Source organism: Hippopotamus amphibius, chromosome 8, assembly GCF_030028045.1.
Source record: "Hippopotamus amphibius kiboko isolate mHipAmp2 chromosome 8, mHipAmp2.hap2, whole genome shotgun sequence".
Classification (NCBI taxonomy): Eukaryota; Metazoa; Chordata; class Mammalia; order Artiodactyla; family Hippopotamidae; genus Hippopotamus; species Hippopotamus amphibius.
This window is the reverse complement of record NC_080193.1, coordinates 9318315-9338629: the sequence shown is the minus strand read 5'-3', so window position 1 is coordinate 9338629 and position 20315 is coordinate 9318315. Positions and strand designations below refer to the sequence as shown.

Here is a 20315-nt window from a genome sequence, read left to right as displayed (position 1 = left end):
AATGACTTTTTAAAAAAATAATTTTTCTTTTTTGGGGTTATTTTTTAATTAATTAATAAATTTTGTTTATTGGCTGCATGTGTCTTTGTTGCTGTGCGCAGGTTTTCTCTAGTTACAGAGAGCGGGGGCTACTCTTCATTGTGGTGCACAGGCTTCTCATTGCGGTAGCTTCTCTTGTGGAGCACGGGTTCTAGGCGCGCAGGCTTCAGTAGTTGCGGTGTGTGAGCTCAGTAGTTGTGGTTCACGGGATCCAGAACGCAGGCTCGGTAGTTGTGGTGCACGGGCTCAGTTGCTCCGCGGCATGTGGGATCTTCCCAGACCAGGGCTCAAACCATGTCCTCTGCATTGGCAGGCAGGTTCTTAACCGCTGCGCCACCAGGGAAGCCCAGAAATGACTTTTCTCTGAGTTGGTGCGGAACAGTGTAGCTTGGGTGGACCAGACTCCTGCTTCCCTCCCATATCATCATTCTTTACTTGTTTATATCCAGACTCGCTCGTGTCTTGTGTGAGATCACCACTCATACCCACCTCTGTGGCCAGTAGGCTGCCTTAAAACTCTCTTGGACCATCCAGTCCCTCTCAAGCCGTCCCTCCACCGGCGTCCTGTGACCCATTTTCCAACCATGATCTGGAAGATCTCAGGGCAAATACGTAGCTGCCCAATGGTCCTCCTCCACACAGTAGCAGTATTGTTTATTTGTCCCTGAGGGACACTGAGGTCCACAGTCACAACCATCCCTAATCACCATGATTACATGACAATATTGATCACACTGACCCCACAGCCCAACTTAACCACCCTGACTGTGTCTACCCGTGACCAGTCAGGGTGGTGGTCAGCTGGTCCACACTGGTACGAATGAACCAGCTTAAATACTGAAATGCATCTGCCAGCTGGTCCTGAACCCTGACTGGCCCTCATTGCCTGACACCCTATCCTTTTTGAGGACTCCCTAGAGCTCCTCATGATCCAGCAACTAAAGCGTTAACTTCTGGCACAGTCTGATGGGGGATGAGGGAGGTGTGTGACCAGGGGTCATTCTGATTGGCCAATACTGTATGGTGTCCATTCTGATTGGTCAGTGCTATAAATTGTTAGCCATTTTGACTGTCCCTCTGGTTGTCAGCGATTGAAATGGACTGTGGTTACTTTAAGCCACAGGGGATTTAGGAAGGCTCTTGGGGGCTCCCTGATGGGGAAGATGAAGGACCATGTTTTGGAATGGACAATAGTTGTAGACTGAAGGTTGCAGCAGGAAACAGCATACTTGCATTAGGATAATTTGAAGATGGTTTCATAAAGGGACTATTATAAGATCCCTGAAGGGGCAAAGGGAAGGAGTGATTAGCAGCTGAGAAACAGAGAGAGAGAGAGAGAGACAGACAGACAGAGACAGAGAGACAGAGAGAGACAGAGACAGAGAGAGAGACAGAGAAAGAGACAGAGAGATTTGTATGGCAAAAGCTCTCGGAAAGGAGCTGTGACCTTCAGCCGAGGGGTATAGCCAGCCCATAACCACCCTGCAGAGAAGGAGCCAGAGGAATAAGCACCCCAATCTCTCTTTCCTCCCACCTCCTGTGGGGCTCCCCATTGGTCGCACCCAATGTGAAGCCAGAGAACAGGGAGCCTGTGGATGCAGTCCATACAAAGAGGAAGGTGAAAAAGGATGGAGAGTGACTCAGAGAAGCAGACAGAAGATATTCAGCCCCACAGGGGTGAGCCAGTTCTGATAAAGGATACCGGGGCCCTGTCGGGCAAGGGAGATGGACGTCAGTAGACAAAAACCAATGTGTCCACTCCTCTATTGACCTCACACAGTATTCATCATATTGACCTCCTTAACCAGAGCTCCCACACTGCACACTCCAGTAGGCACCACGCAAATATCATCCAGTGTGGACGGTATCCTCAGGAGATGGACAACATGGAGGCCCTGGCCCAACCATGTGAACCCCAGGAAAAGTGATGGCCATTCTGACTCTCCTGACTCCCAAGGACCCCCTTGCCCACGTGGATAAGCTTGTCTACAGTGATGCTGGAATTGCTCGCTGTGTTGGCCAATGCTGTCCCTTTACTGACCCCCATTCTCTCACGCCAGGTGTTCTGGGCCATTGGGACTGTGTTCGAGGTCATCCTGGCTGTGTTTGTGATGCCCAGCCTGGGCTGGCGTTGGCTGCTCATCCTCTCAGCTGTCCCGCTCCTCCTCTTTGCTGTCCTGTGTTTCGTAGGTATCCTTTAAGATATCTCAGTCTTTGTCTCCTGCTGTTCGCTATATTTTGCTGGGGAGGATGTGGAGGAGGGCACCAAAGCCACTTTTAAGATTGTTTCTTTTAATCAGGAAACGAGACAAAGGAACAGGGCCTGGGGTGGGCCCAGTATGGGGTGTTGGGTGGGATGGGGGATACCTTGCCCCCCACCCCCACTGTAAGGTCTACACTTAAGGTGAATGTATTTGGAATAGTTGGGATTTTTAAGTTGCAAGTGACAAAAATCCAAACTGGCTTGAGTGAAAGAGACACATGATAGAAGATTAAATATCTGGCTTCAGGCATGGCTGCATCCAGGGGCTCAAATCATCTCTCCATCTCAGCTCTGTATAAACTACCCCCCCCCACCACACACACACGGTGAAATCAGACCACACATTTATCATTTCATGTGTAGACCACACCCATGAGATGCTTTACAACCAGTGGGCCCCAAAATAAGCCTGCAGGGAGGTAGGTCTCATCTATGTTCAATAACATAGTAATTACTGGTAATGACAATAGATGTTAACAATTACTGAGGATAACAGTGTAGCAGGCCCTGTGCCAGGCTCTTTATATGCATTGTCATATTTATTCCTCCCAATAACCACAGGAGGTAGGACTATGATGAACCCCTGTGTTAGTTAAGATGATACCAGCTGCTATAACAAATGAAGCCTACACATTCAGTAACTTAACACAACAGGAGTTTATTTCCCACAGAACTGTCCACTTCTATTTGACAAGTGTGATTCTGGGCCCAGGTTCCTTCCATCTTGCAGGTCTGCCATTGTCTAGGGCTTTGGAATCTTCTACATGTAGACTGAAGAAGGGCATCTAGAGACGTACACTCACTTCTTAAATAACTTGGCCAGGAATATTCTGCTCTTGTGCCATTGGTGAAAGCACATCACATGGCTGTGCCTAGATGCAAGAGGTGCTGGGAAATGTAGTTTCTGGCTGGGCAGCCATATCCAAGGACAACTCTATGCTATGGAAAGGGAAACATGAATTTTAATGGATGCTAGCAATCTCTGCTACATTCTCATTTTACTGATGAGGTAACTGAGGCCCAGAAAGGTTGATTGACTTGTCAAAAGACACACAGCAAATAAACAAGAGAACTCATTTGAAGCAGATCTTCTGACTCCAAGTCTTACACTGTCTCATTTCACAGACTGCTGTTGTTTTCTTTTTATAGAGACATCTCTATCTGATCACTTGGAGTTGGGACTCTATTAGGTCTAAAGGTCTTTCTGATTTCTTTCAGTCTCTTAGACTGAGTTTGCAAGGTGATGCTAAGCACAGGTGAGGGGTAGTTTCTTGAGAGATGGGGGTGATGATGATGTTGAGAGTGGTGGACTGTTTTTTTGTTTGTTTGATTTTTGATGGCAGTCAATTTAATTCAGCTGTCACGTGGACCTCAGCAGCACCAAATTACAGTGATAGCAATGGGAAAAAAACAGTTACATTAATGCATTCCAGGTACTGTGCTAAGCACTTTGTCTGCATTATCCCATTTAATCCTCTCAACAACCCTAAGAGGGAGGATCTATTATTACCCCCATGTTATGGATGAGGAAATGGAGGCACAGAGAGGTCAAGTTATTGCTCAAGGTCACAGAGCCATTATAGTCAGTGGCAGTGCCAGGATTTGAAACCAGGCTTCTGGCCCCAGAGCTTCTGGCTTTAAAGACTCCACACACAGATGATAGTATATGGCTGGGACCGAGCATTCTGTCCTGCCCTAACTGGCCACATCTCTGTCTCCTGTCCCCATAGTGGCTGCCAGAGAGTGCAAGGTATGATGTGCTGTCTGGGAACCAGGAAAAGGCCATCGCCACCTTGAAGAGGATAGCCACAGAAAACGGAGCCCCCATGCCTCTGGGGAAACTCATCATCTCCAGACAGGTCAGTGCCTGGCGGATTGACCATGTGTGTCACTGCACGTACTGGGGAGCATGTGTACGTGAGTGGATGGAGGGTGCAGTGGGCAGGACCTGCAGGGGGAATTTGGCAACTTCAGTCTGTGTATGTTCACTGCCAAGTCCTAAAAGCACCGCCTGGAGAAGTGATTAGAGAAATGTAATCTAATGTCCCATAATGGGTCCTATAACTACTGCTCCAGTTTCATCCTTCAGTACCCATGAAGTCTGATTAGCAAATGTGACTGATCAGCAAAGGCTTGACAATAAAACCACAACAGAAAGTGCCGTGATAGACTTCGATCCAAGGCTCCAAACCACGCTTGTGTCGACATCCTTAATGGATGGTACCTCACTCCCATCAGCAACACCATCAGGGAACCCATCACAGTACAAATGGATGAGTACCTACCGCGGGTGCAAGTGGCGAGAAGGGAGCCAGATTAAAGGCTGCAGTCCCTGCCCTCAAGAATCAACCACGCAGTTTGGAGAAACACCACAAATACCCTTAAGCAAACAACAGTCCCTACAAGGAAGTTTTATTTTTAAATAAAATCATATTTCTGATTGTTTCTATATGAGGCAAAAAGAACTGAATGGAATTTCACCAGGTTGAGAGGACTTGCTAGGCAGGGTCTGACAACTTAGAGGCCAGGAGGCATACCCCACACCTGCTTTGGGAAGCACAGAGTTGGGGCAGGAGGCATTGCAGAGAGCCTGGGGTGCAGGAGGCTCATTCAGTTGCCTTTGGGAAGAGACTGCGCTCTCCCCGCTCTTCTCTGTGGGAAGATGCTCTGGATGGAGAAAGCATACAGTGATTTCAGATGTGTGTGTTGCAGAGTGAAAGTGGCAAGGCTGAATGCTCCAGCTTTGGGCTTCTCTTTGGAAAGGAGCTGCTGCCCTGGGGGCCTCTCTGTGTTCCAGGGTACCCAGCAGTGGGGCTTTTGTGTGTGTGTGTGTGTGGCGGGGGGTGGGGTTGTTTGATGGAGGTCACTGGGGCAGGTGCATAGCCGAAGCAGCCAGGAGCAGCCAGGCCCACAGAGAGACAGTTCTCTCAGGTCCAGGAAGGCTCCAAAGAGGTGGTGAATCCCCTTCTGCCAAAAAGAGAAGGACTTTCCAGAAAGCAGACCAATTCTCCAAAAGCCAATTTTCCTGAATTAACTTGCCAATGTATCAGTTTACCAAAAATGTGTTTTAAGGATTATTCTTTTTGAATATGTTTAGTAAATAGGAATATATTTTTCCTATGTATATGTTAATACATATAATGTATTCCTCAAACTATATGAATGAATTCATTCCTAAATATATTAATGAATGAATCTATTCTAAAATATAGTCAGTAAGTACAAACATGCTCAAATATATTTAATAAACATATTAATGATTATTGTCTTTTTATTCAAGAATATATTACAAAAATATTTTTATTCACGAAGACAATATTCATGGGTAGATTAAACCACCTATAACTCGTAATCTTTAAAAAACTTTTAGCATGTTTAAATAAGTGAGCACTTCTCAAACTGCTAAGAAAAGTATGTTCATTAAATAAATCTAAGATAATCACAGTCATAGAATTTTTTTAAATTATTTTTTTGTAAATGCTTTTTAAAAAAATTTTATTGGAGTATAATGGATTTACAGTATTGTGTTAGTTTCAGGTGTACAGCAAACTGAATCAGTTACACATATACCTAAATCCACTCTTTTTTAGATTCTTTTCCCATATAGACCATTACAGAGTATTGAGTAGGGTTCCCTGTGCTATACAGCAGGTCCTTACTAGTTATCTATTTTATATGTAGTAGTGTGTATATGTCAGTAGTGTGTATATGCCAATCTCCCAATTTATCCTCCCCCCAGAATATATTTTTTAAAATAGAGCACTGTAAAGCAATGATTTGATACATTAGTAAATTATATAAAATTGGCAAGTGGGTCATTTAATCGGTCTTTTGGCAAGTTGGCTTTTGGTGAATTGATTTTCAGCATGTTAATTTTTGTCGCCTTGACCTAGAGCTGGCTTTGGGTGGGGAGGATGTGAAATGGTGGGAAGCATTTTGGTCTGGTTGTTGGCTCCCTGCTCCATGGGATCGCCCGAGAGGTCAAGCCTGAGGGGTCTGCTTCCCAACTCCAGGCCCAGGTTGGGGAGGGGTGTGGAATGTCTTCTTCCTTTGGGAATCAAATCTCCGGACATCGCTGAGTCCTGGCTGGAGCCTCCCTGGGCTGGGGGTCTGCGTGCTGCGGATCTGAGTCCCAGGTTTTCGGACCCTGAGCATCCAGCCCACCAGAAACCTCCCTCCCAGCCTTGGGTGTCCACTGGTCTCAGGTCACCAGCTGGTGCCTGCACGTCTGCAGGTGAGGAGAGTAAATGGTATTCTTTGTCTTGAAACAGGAAGACCGAGGCAAAATGAGGGACCTCTTCACACCCCACTTTAGATGGACAACCTTGCTGCTATGGTTTATATGGTAAGAGCTGTTTGTTGATTCTGGGGCCCCCCTCATCTGTACCCTGTTTTGGGTTTTGTTTTAACTCGGAGGACAGAGAACTCTTCCATCTTGGACAACATTTGCAAAACTAAGCTTCACTTTCCTGACTTCTGTGTTATCCAGGTATCCCCTATAGTATTATTTTCTTAGTGTTTTTCTTTCATTTGACTCACTTTTTACTCACAAATGTCTTTTAAAAGGAAACTTTGTGTATCTGCTTTAAGGAAAAACTTGAATTGCAGGCCATAGACAGAAGTCTCTTTTATTAATTAATTAATTTTTATTGAAGTGTAATTAATTTACAATGTTGTATAAATTTCTGCTGTACAGAGTGACTCAGTTACACACACACATATATATATATACACACATTCTTTTTCATATTATTTTCCATTAAGGTTTATTCCAGGACATTGAATATAGTTCCCTGTGTTACACAGTAGGATGTGGTTGTCCATTCATTCTATATGTAATAGTTTGCATCTATGAACCCCAAACTTCCAGTCCATCCCTCTCCCAACCCCCTCCCCCAGAAGTCACTCTTAAAGATAAATAGAGTTGGCCCTCCCTGGCCTTCGGTTCCACATTCAAAGATTCAACCAAACCACAGATTGGGGGAAAAAAAATCCGGGAAGTTCTAAAAAGCAAAACATGAATTTGCTGTGCACCGGCAACTATTTACATAGCACTTACATTGTATTAGGTTTTATAAGTAAGCTAGAGATGATTTAAAGCATATGGAAGAATGTGCGAGAGGATGTACATAGGTTATATGCAAATACTACACCATTTTATATAAAGGACTTGAGCGTCCAAGAACTTTGGTATCCACAGGGGGTCCTGGAACCCATTCCCCATGGATACCGAGAAGTGACTGTACTGTACGGTAAAAAGTAGCTTGACTGATGTTTGCCAAGGCACAGAACCACTGTATTTAAGAGACAGAGAGGGGAGGTGTTAGGGACTCATTAGCACATAAGTAAGACTGAGATGCGATTAAAGAATTGAAAGGAAATTTAAGAGAATCTTTTTCTCACAAAGAAATTTAATACTTTTGCTGTATCCATCCCCCTTTCCACTCATATTGCCTTGGGTACCACCCGTGGCACAGGGCCCATATTTTGGGAACCACTGCTTTGGTCAACACAGCCTTCTTAGAACTTTCAATTCTTATCTCGTTCCACTTTTTCTTAAATAACAACCATGACATTGGCTGGAGGGCATTTGTAGTTAGTAATTACCTTACTCTCTACAGCTGGTCAGATTTCAGCCATTCTTTCAACTCTTTCTACCATTAATGCTATAAATTCTACAGCATTAACAGTGGGCACAATTAGCCAGGTTGAGGCATTGTACCCTGTTTTCACCAGTTCTCACTTTTCCTGTTCACCTTTGAGCAGAGGTGCTAGTTAGCAAGGGAGTGTCCTCAAAGGGGTCAATTTCAGGAAACAGGAGGAGAAAACTTTGATGATACACAGCACCCGGCTCCAGCTCTGCCCTCCCACCCCGCACCCCCCACCCCCCAAATTCCAGAGAGTTGAATCAACGCACCAAGCCTTTATTAAACACCTGCTGTGTGCCCAGTACAAGTATGGAGCTGGCAGGATATTTTAAAAGGTGAGGAAACAGAATTGAGAGTATCTATCTTTGAGTGCATGTGATTCTGTTGGGCTGACACTACTCAAATACTAAGCAATTAGAGACTAATTTTAGAATACTATAGAAATCACATTTGCGAGCACATGTTGTAACCCACAGAAATCAAGCATCAGCTTCTGATTGTGACTAAGCTCCCACCTAACTGTATCACAGGACGAGAATATTCTGGCCCTACAGACTTGAGTATTCTGGTTCCTGGGACAGTTGGGAATTCATTAACTACATCATTCTGATCTGAAATGCTCCTGAGGTCTGCAGGGCACACAGCAGGTGTTTAATAAATGCTTGGTGTGTTGATTTACCTCTCGAGAATGCAGGGCAAAGCTGGAGCCCGGTTCTGCACACAGTTTTCCCCCTGCTATTCAAAAGTAGAGCGTTCCGATGAAAGCCTTCATAAGCTGAAGTGGCATAAGGAGAAGTAATTACCTGAGGACACATCTCGCTAATAAAAGAAACAAAATAAATGGAGATAAAGCACAGATGCTCCCAGACACGGTTCAAAGCTAATGACAGCTTGAATCTGAAAAAGAATGTACGTATATGTATAACTAAATTACTTTGCTGTACAGCAGAAATTAACACAACATCGTAAATCAATTAAACTTCAATAAAATAAATTGGGGGGAAAAAAAAGCTAATAGCAGTTTGATGCTGAGGTGCTGAGTGTAGTTCCCAGGAAAGGAGCTTGGTGGCACCACTCTCTCTGCTTGGAGCAAGTGCTGCCTCTACAAAATACACGCTGGATGCTATTTTTGCTTTTCCCCTTTTTTTCATAAAAGTGAAAATCCTCTTCGGATTTCTTCGGGTGAGCAAAAACAGGTACTAACATAAATCTTTCATATAAGCGAAGCGCAGTAAAGCAAACTTCCGAAAAAGTGGGGGATACCTATATTATTAAATATAGCTCCCTCCTCTTCCCTATTCAACTCAACCTAGAAGGCCTGACATCTGTGGACATCTGTCAAAATGACCATTTTCTACCAAATTTTGGTTCCCCCATTTTTTCCCCCTCCTTTTGCCAGTTGAGTGAACAGCCTTGGAGGTAGCTTATCTGTTGTAATATATTTCAGTCCTTAATCTTTCAAAGGACATGGGATCACTTCCCTTTATCACATCATTATGCTTTGTAGCCTCCATCTTCCTGCTCAAGGGGTCCAGGAAAGCCCCCTAGAGGCCTAGCGTGGTCTGAGCCCAAAGCCTAGCCTCTGTCGCTGAAGCTGTAAGTCCTTCCCAAGGGGATAGGGAATGGGAACTCACATCTCTCCCATCATTTCCTTACCTTTCTCGCTTCCTTCCCGCCAGGTTTTCCAATGCGTTTTCTTACTATGGATTAGTTCTGCTCACCACTGAGCTCTTCCAGGCAGGAGATGTTTGCAGCAGTGAGTATCACGGCCCTTTAGCCGTTAACACCGCCCCTACCCCCACCCCCACCCCCAACTTCTGACACACAGGGTCATACACACACGCCCAGCCCCGGTTTTGCCTTCACAGAGCCTGGCCTTGCTTTGCAAAGTCCAGGGAGAAAGTTTCTGCAAAATCTGAGCATGAAAGAGCTGGGCTGTGGTTTCCAAGATGCTCTGTAGAAACCTGGACAATCTTGTCATGCTAGACGTGACATTGGAGCAGAATCACATCTTATGTCTCCTAAAGAGGTCCAGGAAGTACAGCCCTGAGTTCTATGGCTGTGACCCTGTGTAGCCATCCTGTGTGTGCACATCAAGTCTGAGGACCAATCCTGGCCACACAATAGAATCCCCTGGGGGAGCTTTTAAACAAAGGCAGGGCCATTTAAGCAACGCCCAGACCAATTTAATCAGCATCTTTGGGGGTGGGGCCCGGGCGTGAGTGGGTTTTAAAAGTTCCCCAGGTGATTCTATTGTAGAGCTGGCGGTGGGACCCAACGGACAAAAGGAATGAATAACAAGCGAAGGCTGTATACAGATGTCTGGGCTTTCAAACCAATCTGTCTTTAAGGGAATACTAGATTCCTAGCATTGAACCCAGTCTGGGGGAGTAAAGCGATCAAGTTCTTGCCTATTTGTGAGATTTGTCCAATTATCTTTTTCATAAGCCTCTATAATCTGAGTTAATAGTTTTGTTTATTGGTATAAGGATTTAATAACACAGCAGAGTCAAATCTCTCTAGGAGGTGTAGGAGAGTCTTAAATGAACTGCCCTGAGGAAGCAGCTCAATTGCACATTCGGGGTTTGGTATTGCTTGAGCCTAAATCATTTGCACCTGTGACTGAACACAAGTTCTTGTGCCCAACTCACAGTGAGGCCAAACAAACCGAAATGTCGTCGTTTGGAGCAGAGAAAGGTTTATTGCAGGGCCATGCAAGGAGAATGGATGGCTTATGCTCAAAAACCCTGAACTCCTTGATGGTTTTGGGGAGAAGTTTTTTATAGAATCTGGTAGGGGGCGGGGCAGAGGGCTGCAGGGTGTGTGACTTTCTTCTGATTGGTTGCTGGTGAGGTAACAGGACGATGTTCCAGGAACCTTGTGCTCAGCCTGAAGTTACCATCCTTCACCTGGGTGGCAGTCTTAGTTCCTGCAGAAGAACCCGAATACATTTTTACGTATATTCCTTGGGGAGGAACAGGGACCCTGCCCCAAGCCTGCACTATGGTTTCTTGACAACCCCTCCCCTGTTTCTGCATCCCCCTCCCTCCCCTGATCAGCAGCTGTTTGAACCTGCCCTCGGGAACTCAGGGAAGGTCTAGGAGGCTGAAGGAAGCCTATTTCCTACAAACGAGAAATGGAGGCTGCGGAAAGAGTTTGTACCCAGGATTTGCCCCACAGGGTCCTGCTTGGTTTTGTCAACTACAAATTGGCACTTGCCATGGGCACTTGCCATCTGCCTCTACAAGGGTTAAATCACACCTGCTGCTGCAGCTGCTGACCTTCCACATCCCCTGAAGGGAATTCAGGGTGGAGACCAGGAATGAGACACTTGTGTGCTTTGGAAAATGGGAGGAACGGGTCTTCAGATAGTTAGATGTTTTCAGGAGCTTATTTTATAAGTCCAACCCTTGCATCTCCTCATATCCAGGAAAGTGCTAAATCCCTGCATGGTGACATCTACTCCTCGTGACGAGCAGAAACCCCCTACAAAAATATGTTTGATTGCATGCACTTCTCCTTCACCAAGATTACATATATACTAATCTTCCCCCCTGCCTCTTTGAAACAGTTTCTCAGAGCTATCTGGGATGCTGTCTCCTGGGCTGCAGTCCTCATCGTGCCCCAGATAACTCTCACGTTGTGCATTTTTTTTAGTCGACAGTTTCACCCCTAACAGTGGACCTGCTTAAGCAAAGCAGGGGATCCAGTAGGATGTTATAGAGGAAGAGTTGGCAGAGTCTTTCCATAAACGACCAGATGGTAAATATTTTAGGCTCTATGGGCCAAACGTCTCTGCCATTATAACAGAAAAGCAGCTGTGGATAACATGTAAACACACAAGCCTTGCTTGTGTTCCAAGGAAACCTTTTTTTTTTTTTTTGGCCACAGAGCATGGCTTGTGGGATCTTAGTTCCCGGATGTGGGATCAAACCCCAGCCCTTGGCAGTGGGAGCTAAGTACAGAGTCCTAACCAGTGGACCTCCAGGGAATTCCTGCTAAGGAAATCTTTTTTACGACCACACATTTGAATTTCATGTCATTTTTGTCACAAAATGTTATTCTTCTTTTGATTTTAAAAATCATTTAAGAATGTAAAAACCACTCATAGCCTGCAGGCCTGGCAGAAACAAGCAGGGGACCAGATTTGGCCAGTAAGCAGTTGTTTGCCAACCTGTGTTAAAAGCTCACTCTTATACCTGGGTGGGAACGTGATAGGGAAGAAGCAGTGGGTTGTGTTATAAGAGGAACCCTGAACTTAGGGCACCCAAATGTTTTATACCAGATGATAAGCCTGCCTGCTCTTTGTTCTGCAGAAAGACACTCTATCTTCAAAGGCCATAAGTAAACCTGCCCTTTGCCCCAAAGGAAGATCCTCTCTGTCTTTCAAGGTTGTTCGCTAAACTAAAATCCTTGAAAAGATAGACCAGAACAAAGGCAGTCAGTGCCTCTGCTTACAAAACATGCAGAGAATGTGAAAGACTCATGGAGAATTGTCTAATAACACCAGTAAGAGGTTACAACTGGGTCAAAGGAGAATTCAAAACACACATTTATATAGGCAATCAGAAAAGCTGAAAGGATTTACACTTAGAGGCAAAAATTGGCAGGGTGCACAAGGCAATAATCAATTGTATCACCACTAGACACAGCTTGCATTTTTTCTTTCTTTCTTTTTTTATAGAGACACAGCCTTAGTTCATTTATTTATATTATTTTATTTATTTATTTATTTATTTATTTAGGCTATGTTGGGTTTTCATTGCTACATGCAGGCTTTCTCTAGTTGCAGCAAGCAGAGGCTACTCTTCGTTGCAGTGCATGGGCTTCTCATTTCTGTGGCTTCTCTTGTTGTGGAGCACTGGCTCTAGCACGCAGGCTTCATAGTTGTGGCACATGGGCTCAGTAGTTGTGGCTCTTGGGCTCTAGAGTGCAGGCCCAGTAGTTGTGGTGCACTGGCTTAGTTACTCCTCGATATGTGGGATCTTCCTGGACCGGGGCTTGAACCTGTGTCCCCTGCATCGGCAGGCGGATTCTTATCCTCTGTGCCACCAGCTTACATTTTTATGGACAAGAATCATTTGCACTAGTATTCTATAACGTGAAGTTGTAAAAGAGCTTAAAGATCATGAAAGGCGAGATAACCTATAAGGGTTCACAAGACAGGACATTTTGCCCATTTCAAAGTCTTTCACTGTATTTCCTAACAAATGATATGGGGGTGGGGGGTGGGAATAAAGCAAGGCAGGGGAGGTCAGGAATGTAGGGCAGAGTAAGGGGTTGTGGGTAAGTCAGAGTTTTAAATGGGGTAGTCAGGGTGGCCTCAATAAGAAGGTAAGATTTAAAGAAAAACTTGAAAGAGGTGAGTAAATTAGTCTTGGAGATTGATCAAGGGCAGTTGGAGGATGAGAGCAGCCAGTGCAAAGGTCCTGGGGCAGGAATGTGCCTTGTTTATTGAAGGAAGAGCAAAGGGACCAGTGTGGCTGGAGTGGTGTGAGCAGAGCAACAGAGCGAGAAGGTGGGATCAAAAAAGTAATGGGGGCAGATAATATAGGTGGGGGTCATTGGGGTCACCCTAAAGTTTGTCTGCCACAAAAACACCTAGTTAGTATGTGCCAGTTCTGGCCTAAGCACATTCATACACACAGCCTGCTTTCAGTCTCTCAACCACCTTGCCCCGGGGTTTATTAGCCGCAGGAGTATGGGGGACCTGGGGCTTAAAGAGATGAAGCTGGAACCCTGCTGGTTGAGATGCACACCTGATGACTCCTGAGCCTGTGCTCCTTCCCGGCATCCCAACCAACTCATACCCAGGGAAGGAGGCGTGGGGAGAAGAAGGATGTGATTCAAGACTGCGCCTGCCTCTTCCTCTTTTTCTCTCTCTCTCTCCACCTCCCAGTCTCCAGCCGGAAGAAGGCGGTAGAGGTGAAATGCAGCCTGGCCTGCGAGTACCTAAGCGAGGAGGATTACATGGACCTGCTGTGGACCACCCTCTCTGAGTTCCCAGGTGAGGGACCTGTGCGAGGTGAGGCAGGGCAGCCTGGGAAGGTGGCTTTACCTGATGCCACCTGGAAGCAAATCCTATTTCTAAGGGAAGCTGGGGATTTGTTTTTAATACTTAGCTACAAGTCATCAAGAACTGTGCAGGAGCTGACGTCGATCTTGTATAAGCTCATCTCAGAAGTGACCTCCCTTGTGACGAATGGACATAGGTCTATAAGACTGGCATATGGGGGTTCCCTGGTGGTCCAGTGGTTAGGACTTGGCACTTTCACGGCCTTGGGCCCAGGTTCAATCCCTGGTTGGGGAACTAAGATCCCGCAAGCCATGCGGCACAGCCAAAAACAAACAAACAAACAACCATAAAAAGACTGGCATAGCCTAATTTTTAAAAGCTATAATCCTACTCGATGCTTGGTGATGACCTACAGGAGTGGCATGGGGATGGTGGGAGGGAGGCTCAAAGGGAGGGGATGTGGGGATAAACGTATAAATACAGCTGTTCACTTTGTTGTACAGCGGAAACTGGCACGACATTGTAAAGCAATTACATGCCAATAAAGATCTGAAGAAAAAAAAAAGAATTATCACTCCCCCCCCCCAAAAAGCTGTAACCTTAATCAGTGGTTAATATTCAGGGATATACTTTGTAGTAGACATATATCTCCATGCATTTTAAAGCAGCTTGTCCAGATCTAGGAATATGAATGACATTTATGAAGAGTATAATCTAAAGTGATTGCTTTTACACCTCTGTAAGTCTTTTTATCATAACCAAATATTGATATAAAATTTTTTGACTCAAAAAAAATGACATCTCATCACTTCTGCTGTATTCTAGTCCTTAGAAGCAAGTGTTGAGGTCCAGCCCACTCTCCAGGGGAGGGGGTTACACAGGATGTGACTGCCAGGGCGTGGGGGGCATTGGGGGCCACGTCAGACACTGCCTTCCACGGCGCCCCTGCCCCTTTGCAGGTGTCCTCGTGACTCTCTGGATTATTGACCGCCTGGGCCGCAAGAAGACCATGGCCTTGTGCTTCGTCGTCTTCTCGCTCTGCAGCCTCCTGCTGTTTATCTGTGTCGGAAGGTGGGTTGTGAAATCAGCTCTCTGGCCAGGCTTACTTCTCAGCTTGTGGTCAGTGACTGCTCTTTGTGCCTGCAGGCTGTGGGTTACACCCCCGGGGGTCACCTGAAGGACCCCCCCAGCGCCTCACTAGGACTGAGGCTCTTAGTCGCCTCATAACTGACCAAAAGATGGGGCTCAGAGTTGGGGCCTCTGATGGGAGTGGGGGTAGGAGGACACGTTGGTCCAGGTTTTACACCAACACCATCACATTTAGACTTTTGACATTGTCTCCCAATGATATCATGCTTGTAGCTGTTTAACTCATACATGGATTACGTGTTCATTGGTTCCATGGCAGTATTTCAAAGTTCAGTTTTATTATCCCCTTTTGACATTTCTCCATTTTTTCCATCTATCAAGAGCCTCAAAATATGGAACTGGCTTGTGTCGACCTCTGAGAGGCTCCAGACCAAACCACAGATGCGAGATCTGTGACGGGTCTGGAGATGTAGTTTAGATCTGGAAATGCTGATATTCAAAGATGTTATGGGAACAATGGAACAGAGGGTTGGGATCAGAATTACCCTCAAAATGCTGAAGAGACGTGTCCTTTCCCTGGTTCAGCTGGTTCCTGGCTCAGTTCCTGCCCCCACTAGGTCCTACCTGGGCTTTGGGTTATTTATATTACTTTGCCTCAAATGTGCACCCACCCGGGGCACCACCATCTCAGCCTGGAACTTTGAAGAATGATGAATTTATAAAAGCAGGCCTTCGGAGAGACCACTGGGAGGTGTGTATCTGTACGCCTGCATCAATGTGTGTTTGGATGAGGTGGGCTTTGCCAATTTTTACGGTGTAAATTCTACCTGGGCACTTAAGACTGCTGAAAGAAACTGTCAGAAAAAATACTTACTCACCTGCTTTTATTTTTTTCTCTTCCTAGAAATATGCTCACTCTGTTACTCTTCATTGCAAGAGCGTTTATTTCTGGAGGCTTCCAAGCAGCCTATGTTTACACACCTGAGGTAGGAGGGATACCTGGGAGCAGTGGGGTGGGGTTGGTGGGGGGGAAATCTCTGCTTCCAGAAACACCCAGGCTGGGCTCCTCTGAGTGCAATTTGTCCTTGAGTCTGAGTGGCGGCCGTGAAGGCCTTCATTGTTTCAGGATTTCTTTCAATCGTCATTTTCTGCTTATAAAAGCTTATGTTCAGTGTACAAGTTCCAAATGTTACAGAACTGTATGAAACCACCAAACTAAAGGGCTCCACATTCTGCCTTCCTAGAGACCACCTTTTTGAACGATTCCGTATACCTCCTTCCAGATTTTTTCCTAATTTATGTTAGTGCATGTATCAAATTGGGTAACTGAGCAATTGAGGTGAGTTTACAAAAGGGACTAATTACAATGGTAGGGCTTAGGGAAACCAAAAAGTGATGGAGCAGAGCCCCAGAGCTCACAATGGGGTGGAGGGGGCTGGGGACACAGCTACCACCTAAGGCCTGTGGGGTGAGGAGAGGGGGTATTACAGGGTCCCAGGAGGGAGCTGTGCAGAGAAAAGCTGTGACCTTTAGTTGAGGGACACATGTGCCCTTAGGCAGCCTAGAAGGGAAGCAGCAGGAGAATAAACCCTCTGGCCTCTCTTTCCCACCTCCTGCCCATCTCCCGCCCATCTCCCAGTGGGGCTTCCCATTGGCTGAACCCGCCCGGAAGCCGGAGAGCCTAGGAGCCCTTTGTGGTCCACACTGGCCAACCCCCAGGGCAGAGAATGAGGTGGGGAGGGGTAGAGAGAAGTTCTGGAGGGGAAAATGGAAGACGAGGAGCACGAGACATATGGACCTACTTTGTTCTTTTTAACAGCTGCTATATCATACTATATGGTAATATATACATACTATATTATTATGTACAATCCTCTACTATATATATAATATATATGCTATATATCAATATTATATACTATACTTAGTTACATGATATATACTTTATATTATATAATATACTTTATTATACTATATCATATATATTACATACTATGCTATATTATATAGTATAGTATGGGCAAATCATCACTTTGTAACAATTCTCCTACCAATTTGAATTGTTTTCCAACTTGTCACTATTTTAATGTGGAGGTAAACAGTTTTACCTGCCCTCGTGCATATGTGTGCTTTCTTGAGAATAAAGATGACGTGGGATTTCTGAGTGCAAGCCTATGATAAACATTACAAACACTGAGAAAGAGTGGGGAAAAAAATCACCCTCTAAAACGTTGCCTGAACTTACACTGCACGCGACAGCGTCTGAGCATGTCCATTTCCCCACACTCCGGGCTTACGGGTTGCTTGTTTTGTATTCATTGTATTTTATCTCATCTTAGTTTAGAGAGGGTCAAAGGGAGGGAGAGAATAGTACGTCTCAGACGCTGTGCCAGGGGAAGGAGCTGTCTAGATTGTCCCGCAGGTCTGCACGGCCCTCCAGAGCCCTCACTCTGAGTCCCCCCACCCAGCCCTCCCACCCCTCCTGGGATCACCAACCCCTGAGGGATGGCCCCTAACTCAGGCCCACCCACAGGGGCAAGGGGTGGGGTGGGGGTTGGGATTCCCACCATTCCCGGGCCAGAGAGGAGGGAGGGGCCTGTGTGTTCTCAGTGCAGCCACTTGGTGGGCTCTGTTGTAGGTCTACCCCACGGCGACCCGAGCCCTGGGCCTGGGCACCTGCAGCGGCATGGCCAGGGTGGGCGCTCTCATTACTCCGTTCATTGCTCAGGTAGGTGTCACCCCAAACACAGAGGGGGTGGGCGGGACGAAAGCCAGTGCGTGGCAGGCCATTGCTCTGCACTGAGCTTCTGCTTGGCCTTTGTGTGCGTTGCCTGATCTCATCCTAGCAACCCATCCCATGAAAGGAACAGTATTGCCTGCACGGGAGAAAACGGAGGCTCAAAAGGGTCAGGGGACTTGTCCAAGGTCACTCAGCTGGGAGTAGAGGAGCTGGGAATCAAACTTAGGTCTTTCTGGTGATTTGGCCAAAAACCATTTGGATGAGAACAAGTAGGCCGCCCTGTCTGAGTGGGAAACAAATGTCCCAGTCCCTGGTTTCTGAGTTGGATGATTTGGTGTCATTGCAGAATTTTGCAGCTCTTTGTGCTTGAAGCATTTCTGTCCTTTTTGGGGATCTTATTTTGGAATCTTTTTGCTTTTTTAACATCCAGTTCATTCTTTCCTGTTCTTATCACTGTTCAAAAACTGAGGTAAGAGTCACGTAACATAAAATTATTCGTTTTAATTCAGGGAATTCCCTGGCAGCGAATGATTCGGGGAATTTCTTGGCTGTCCAGTGGTTAGGACTCTGAGTGTCCAATGCCAGGGCCCGGGTTCAAATCCTGGTCAGGGAACTAAGATCCCGCAAGCTGTGCAGTGCAGCCAAATGAATAAATTAAATAAAATAAAATAAAATAAAGAGAACGATTCAGTGGCATGTAGCACATTCACAATGTCGGGCAACCACCACCTCTATCTAGTTCCAAAACATTTTCCTCACCCCAAAATAAACCTCTGTATCCATTAAGCAGTCAGTCCCCAGGTCCCTCTCCTCCAGCCCCTGGCAGCCACTGGTCTGCCTTCTGTCTGTGTGAATTTTACCTCTTCTGGATATTTTGTGTAAATAGAATTACAACACATGTTTTAGCCAAGTCGTTCTGTCCCGGTACCATTATGTTTGGCCATTGTACGTCACTATATTAACTAGCACTGGTTGACAGCTTGCCATGTGCCTGCATGGTGCCACGTGAGGCACCTTCTCATTGGGAGGCGGCTACTGCCCTTCTGCCCATTCAGCAGATGAGGAAATGAGGTTTAGCTCTGCTGCGTGATGTGCCCTGGGCCATAAAGCTAGGAAGCCAGCAGATGAACTGCTTTGGGAGAGGATGTGGATAAATAGACTCTTGAGCCTGATGGGGCCTGGGTTCAAACCTCAGCCCCATCCTTAGTCTTTGTGTGAACTTGGGTATGCTACTTAATCCTCTTTGAGCCTCAGTTTTTCCCTCTGTAAAATGGGGATGAGGGATGTACTTTATAAAACTGTCGTGAGGACTCCATGGGAGTCCAATGACAAAGAGGGCTTACAAGAGGGCCTGGTGTTCTCAATATCATCTGTATCGTCAGTGGTGCCTGTGTGTCAGAAGGGATGCTCTCACCGGTGTGCATCTCCCTCCCCCCAGGTGATGCTGGAATCATCCGTGTACCTGACGCTGGCAGTTTACAGTGGCTGCTGCCTCCTGGCTGCCCTGGCCTCCTGCTTTTTGCCCATCGAGACTAAAGGCCGCGGACTGCAGGAGTCCAGCCACCGGGAGTGGGGCCAGGAGATGGTCGGCCGAGGGACACACGGCACAGGTGTTGCCAGGTCAAACTCGGGCTCTCAGGAGTAGTGACCGATGGGGGGCTGAGCTGGTCTTTGAGGCTGTAGCGTGCGGGGAGCTGCTGGAGCCTGGTGGGGGCACCAATCGTCACTGCCCACATCAAGAACTCACCCAAGGGTACCACCCAGACCAACGAGGTTTTATGTCTTGACTGTTTGCTCATATTCATCGAGATCCACCCGGGGATGGGGATGTGTTTGCTCTGGGGGGTTCTCTGTGTGTGTGTGTGTGTGTGTGTGTGTGTGTGTGTGTGTGTGTGGGTTTGTTAATAACCTGTGGATCTGCGTGGGAAAACTGCCACCTCAGGAGTTCCTGGTGATGCCAGCTGGACACCATCCAGAGTCAGCCGGTCCCAGCCTTGGTGAACAACAACCGAAAGATCTCTGTAGATACAGTCCAGGCCCGGACCCCTGTGAGACCTGCCACCCAGTAAGATGACACCTGCCACCTACCCACCCACTGGACCTGTTCTTAGGTTTCTCCAGCATCCCGGGGCCCAGGCTTTCTTCTTTGAAATTGCAGGTGACCTGGGTGTGGCCTGGGCAGCTTTTCCTCGGGTCTGAGAAATGCTCCCAGGGAAGGGGCCCCTTGGTTTGCCTCCCCAGGGCCTGAGTAGTGGAGACTCTGACAGATGGACATGCATTTGAACTTGAGCTGTTTGCGTGTGCCTCCACCTGGCCTCCTCTTGGAGTTGCTGTCCCTGGCTCCAGGGGATCCAGATGTGGCCATGGGGACAGCTGGGCTTGCACCAGATGACAACCTCAGAAAGCTGTTACCCCCAGGAATTAGAGATGGAGGCAAAAGGGAGGTGAGAACCAAGCCCACGGCCAAAGCAGGGGCCTCCCCTTAGGAAGCAGCAAAGGCCACGCTGCCAGGGGCTTCTT

At 46.6% G+C, this 20315-nt stretch overlaps 1 protein-coding gene across 1 annotated transcript in view; it reads left to right on the top strand.

Moving 5' to 3' along the window:
- Positions 1-19440, top strand: part of SVOP (SV2 related protein) — a 65215-nt gene extending 45775 nt beyond the window's left edge. The window contains exons 8-16 of the mRNA XM_057746207.1: positions 2100-2225; positions 4033-4161; positions 6574-6647; positions 9630-9706; positions 13850-13957; positions 14926-15037; positions 15960-16041; positions 17694-17783; positions 19234-19440. Coding sequence (XP_057602190.1) covers positions 2100-2225; positions 4033-4161; positions 6574-6647; positions 9630-9706; positions 13850-13957; positions 14926-15037; positions 15960-16041; positions 17694-17783; positions 19234-19440 — 1005 coding nt within the window. The remainder of the gene's footprint in view (positions 1-2099; positions 2226-4032; positions 4162-6573; positions 6648-9629; positions 9707-13849; positions 13958-14925; positions 15038-15959; positions 16042-17693; positions 17784-19233) is intronic.
- The last annotated feature ends 875 nt before the right edge of the window (positions 19441-20315 follow it).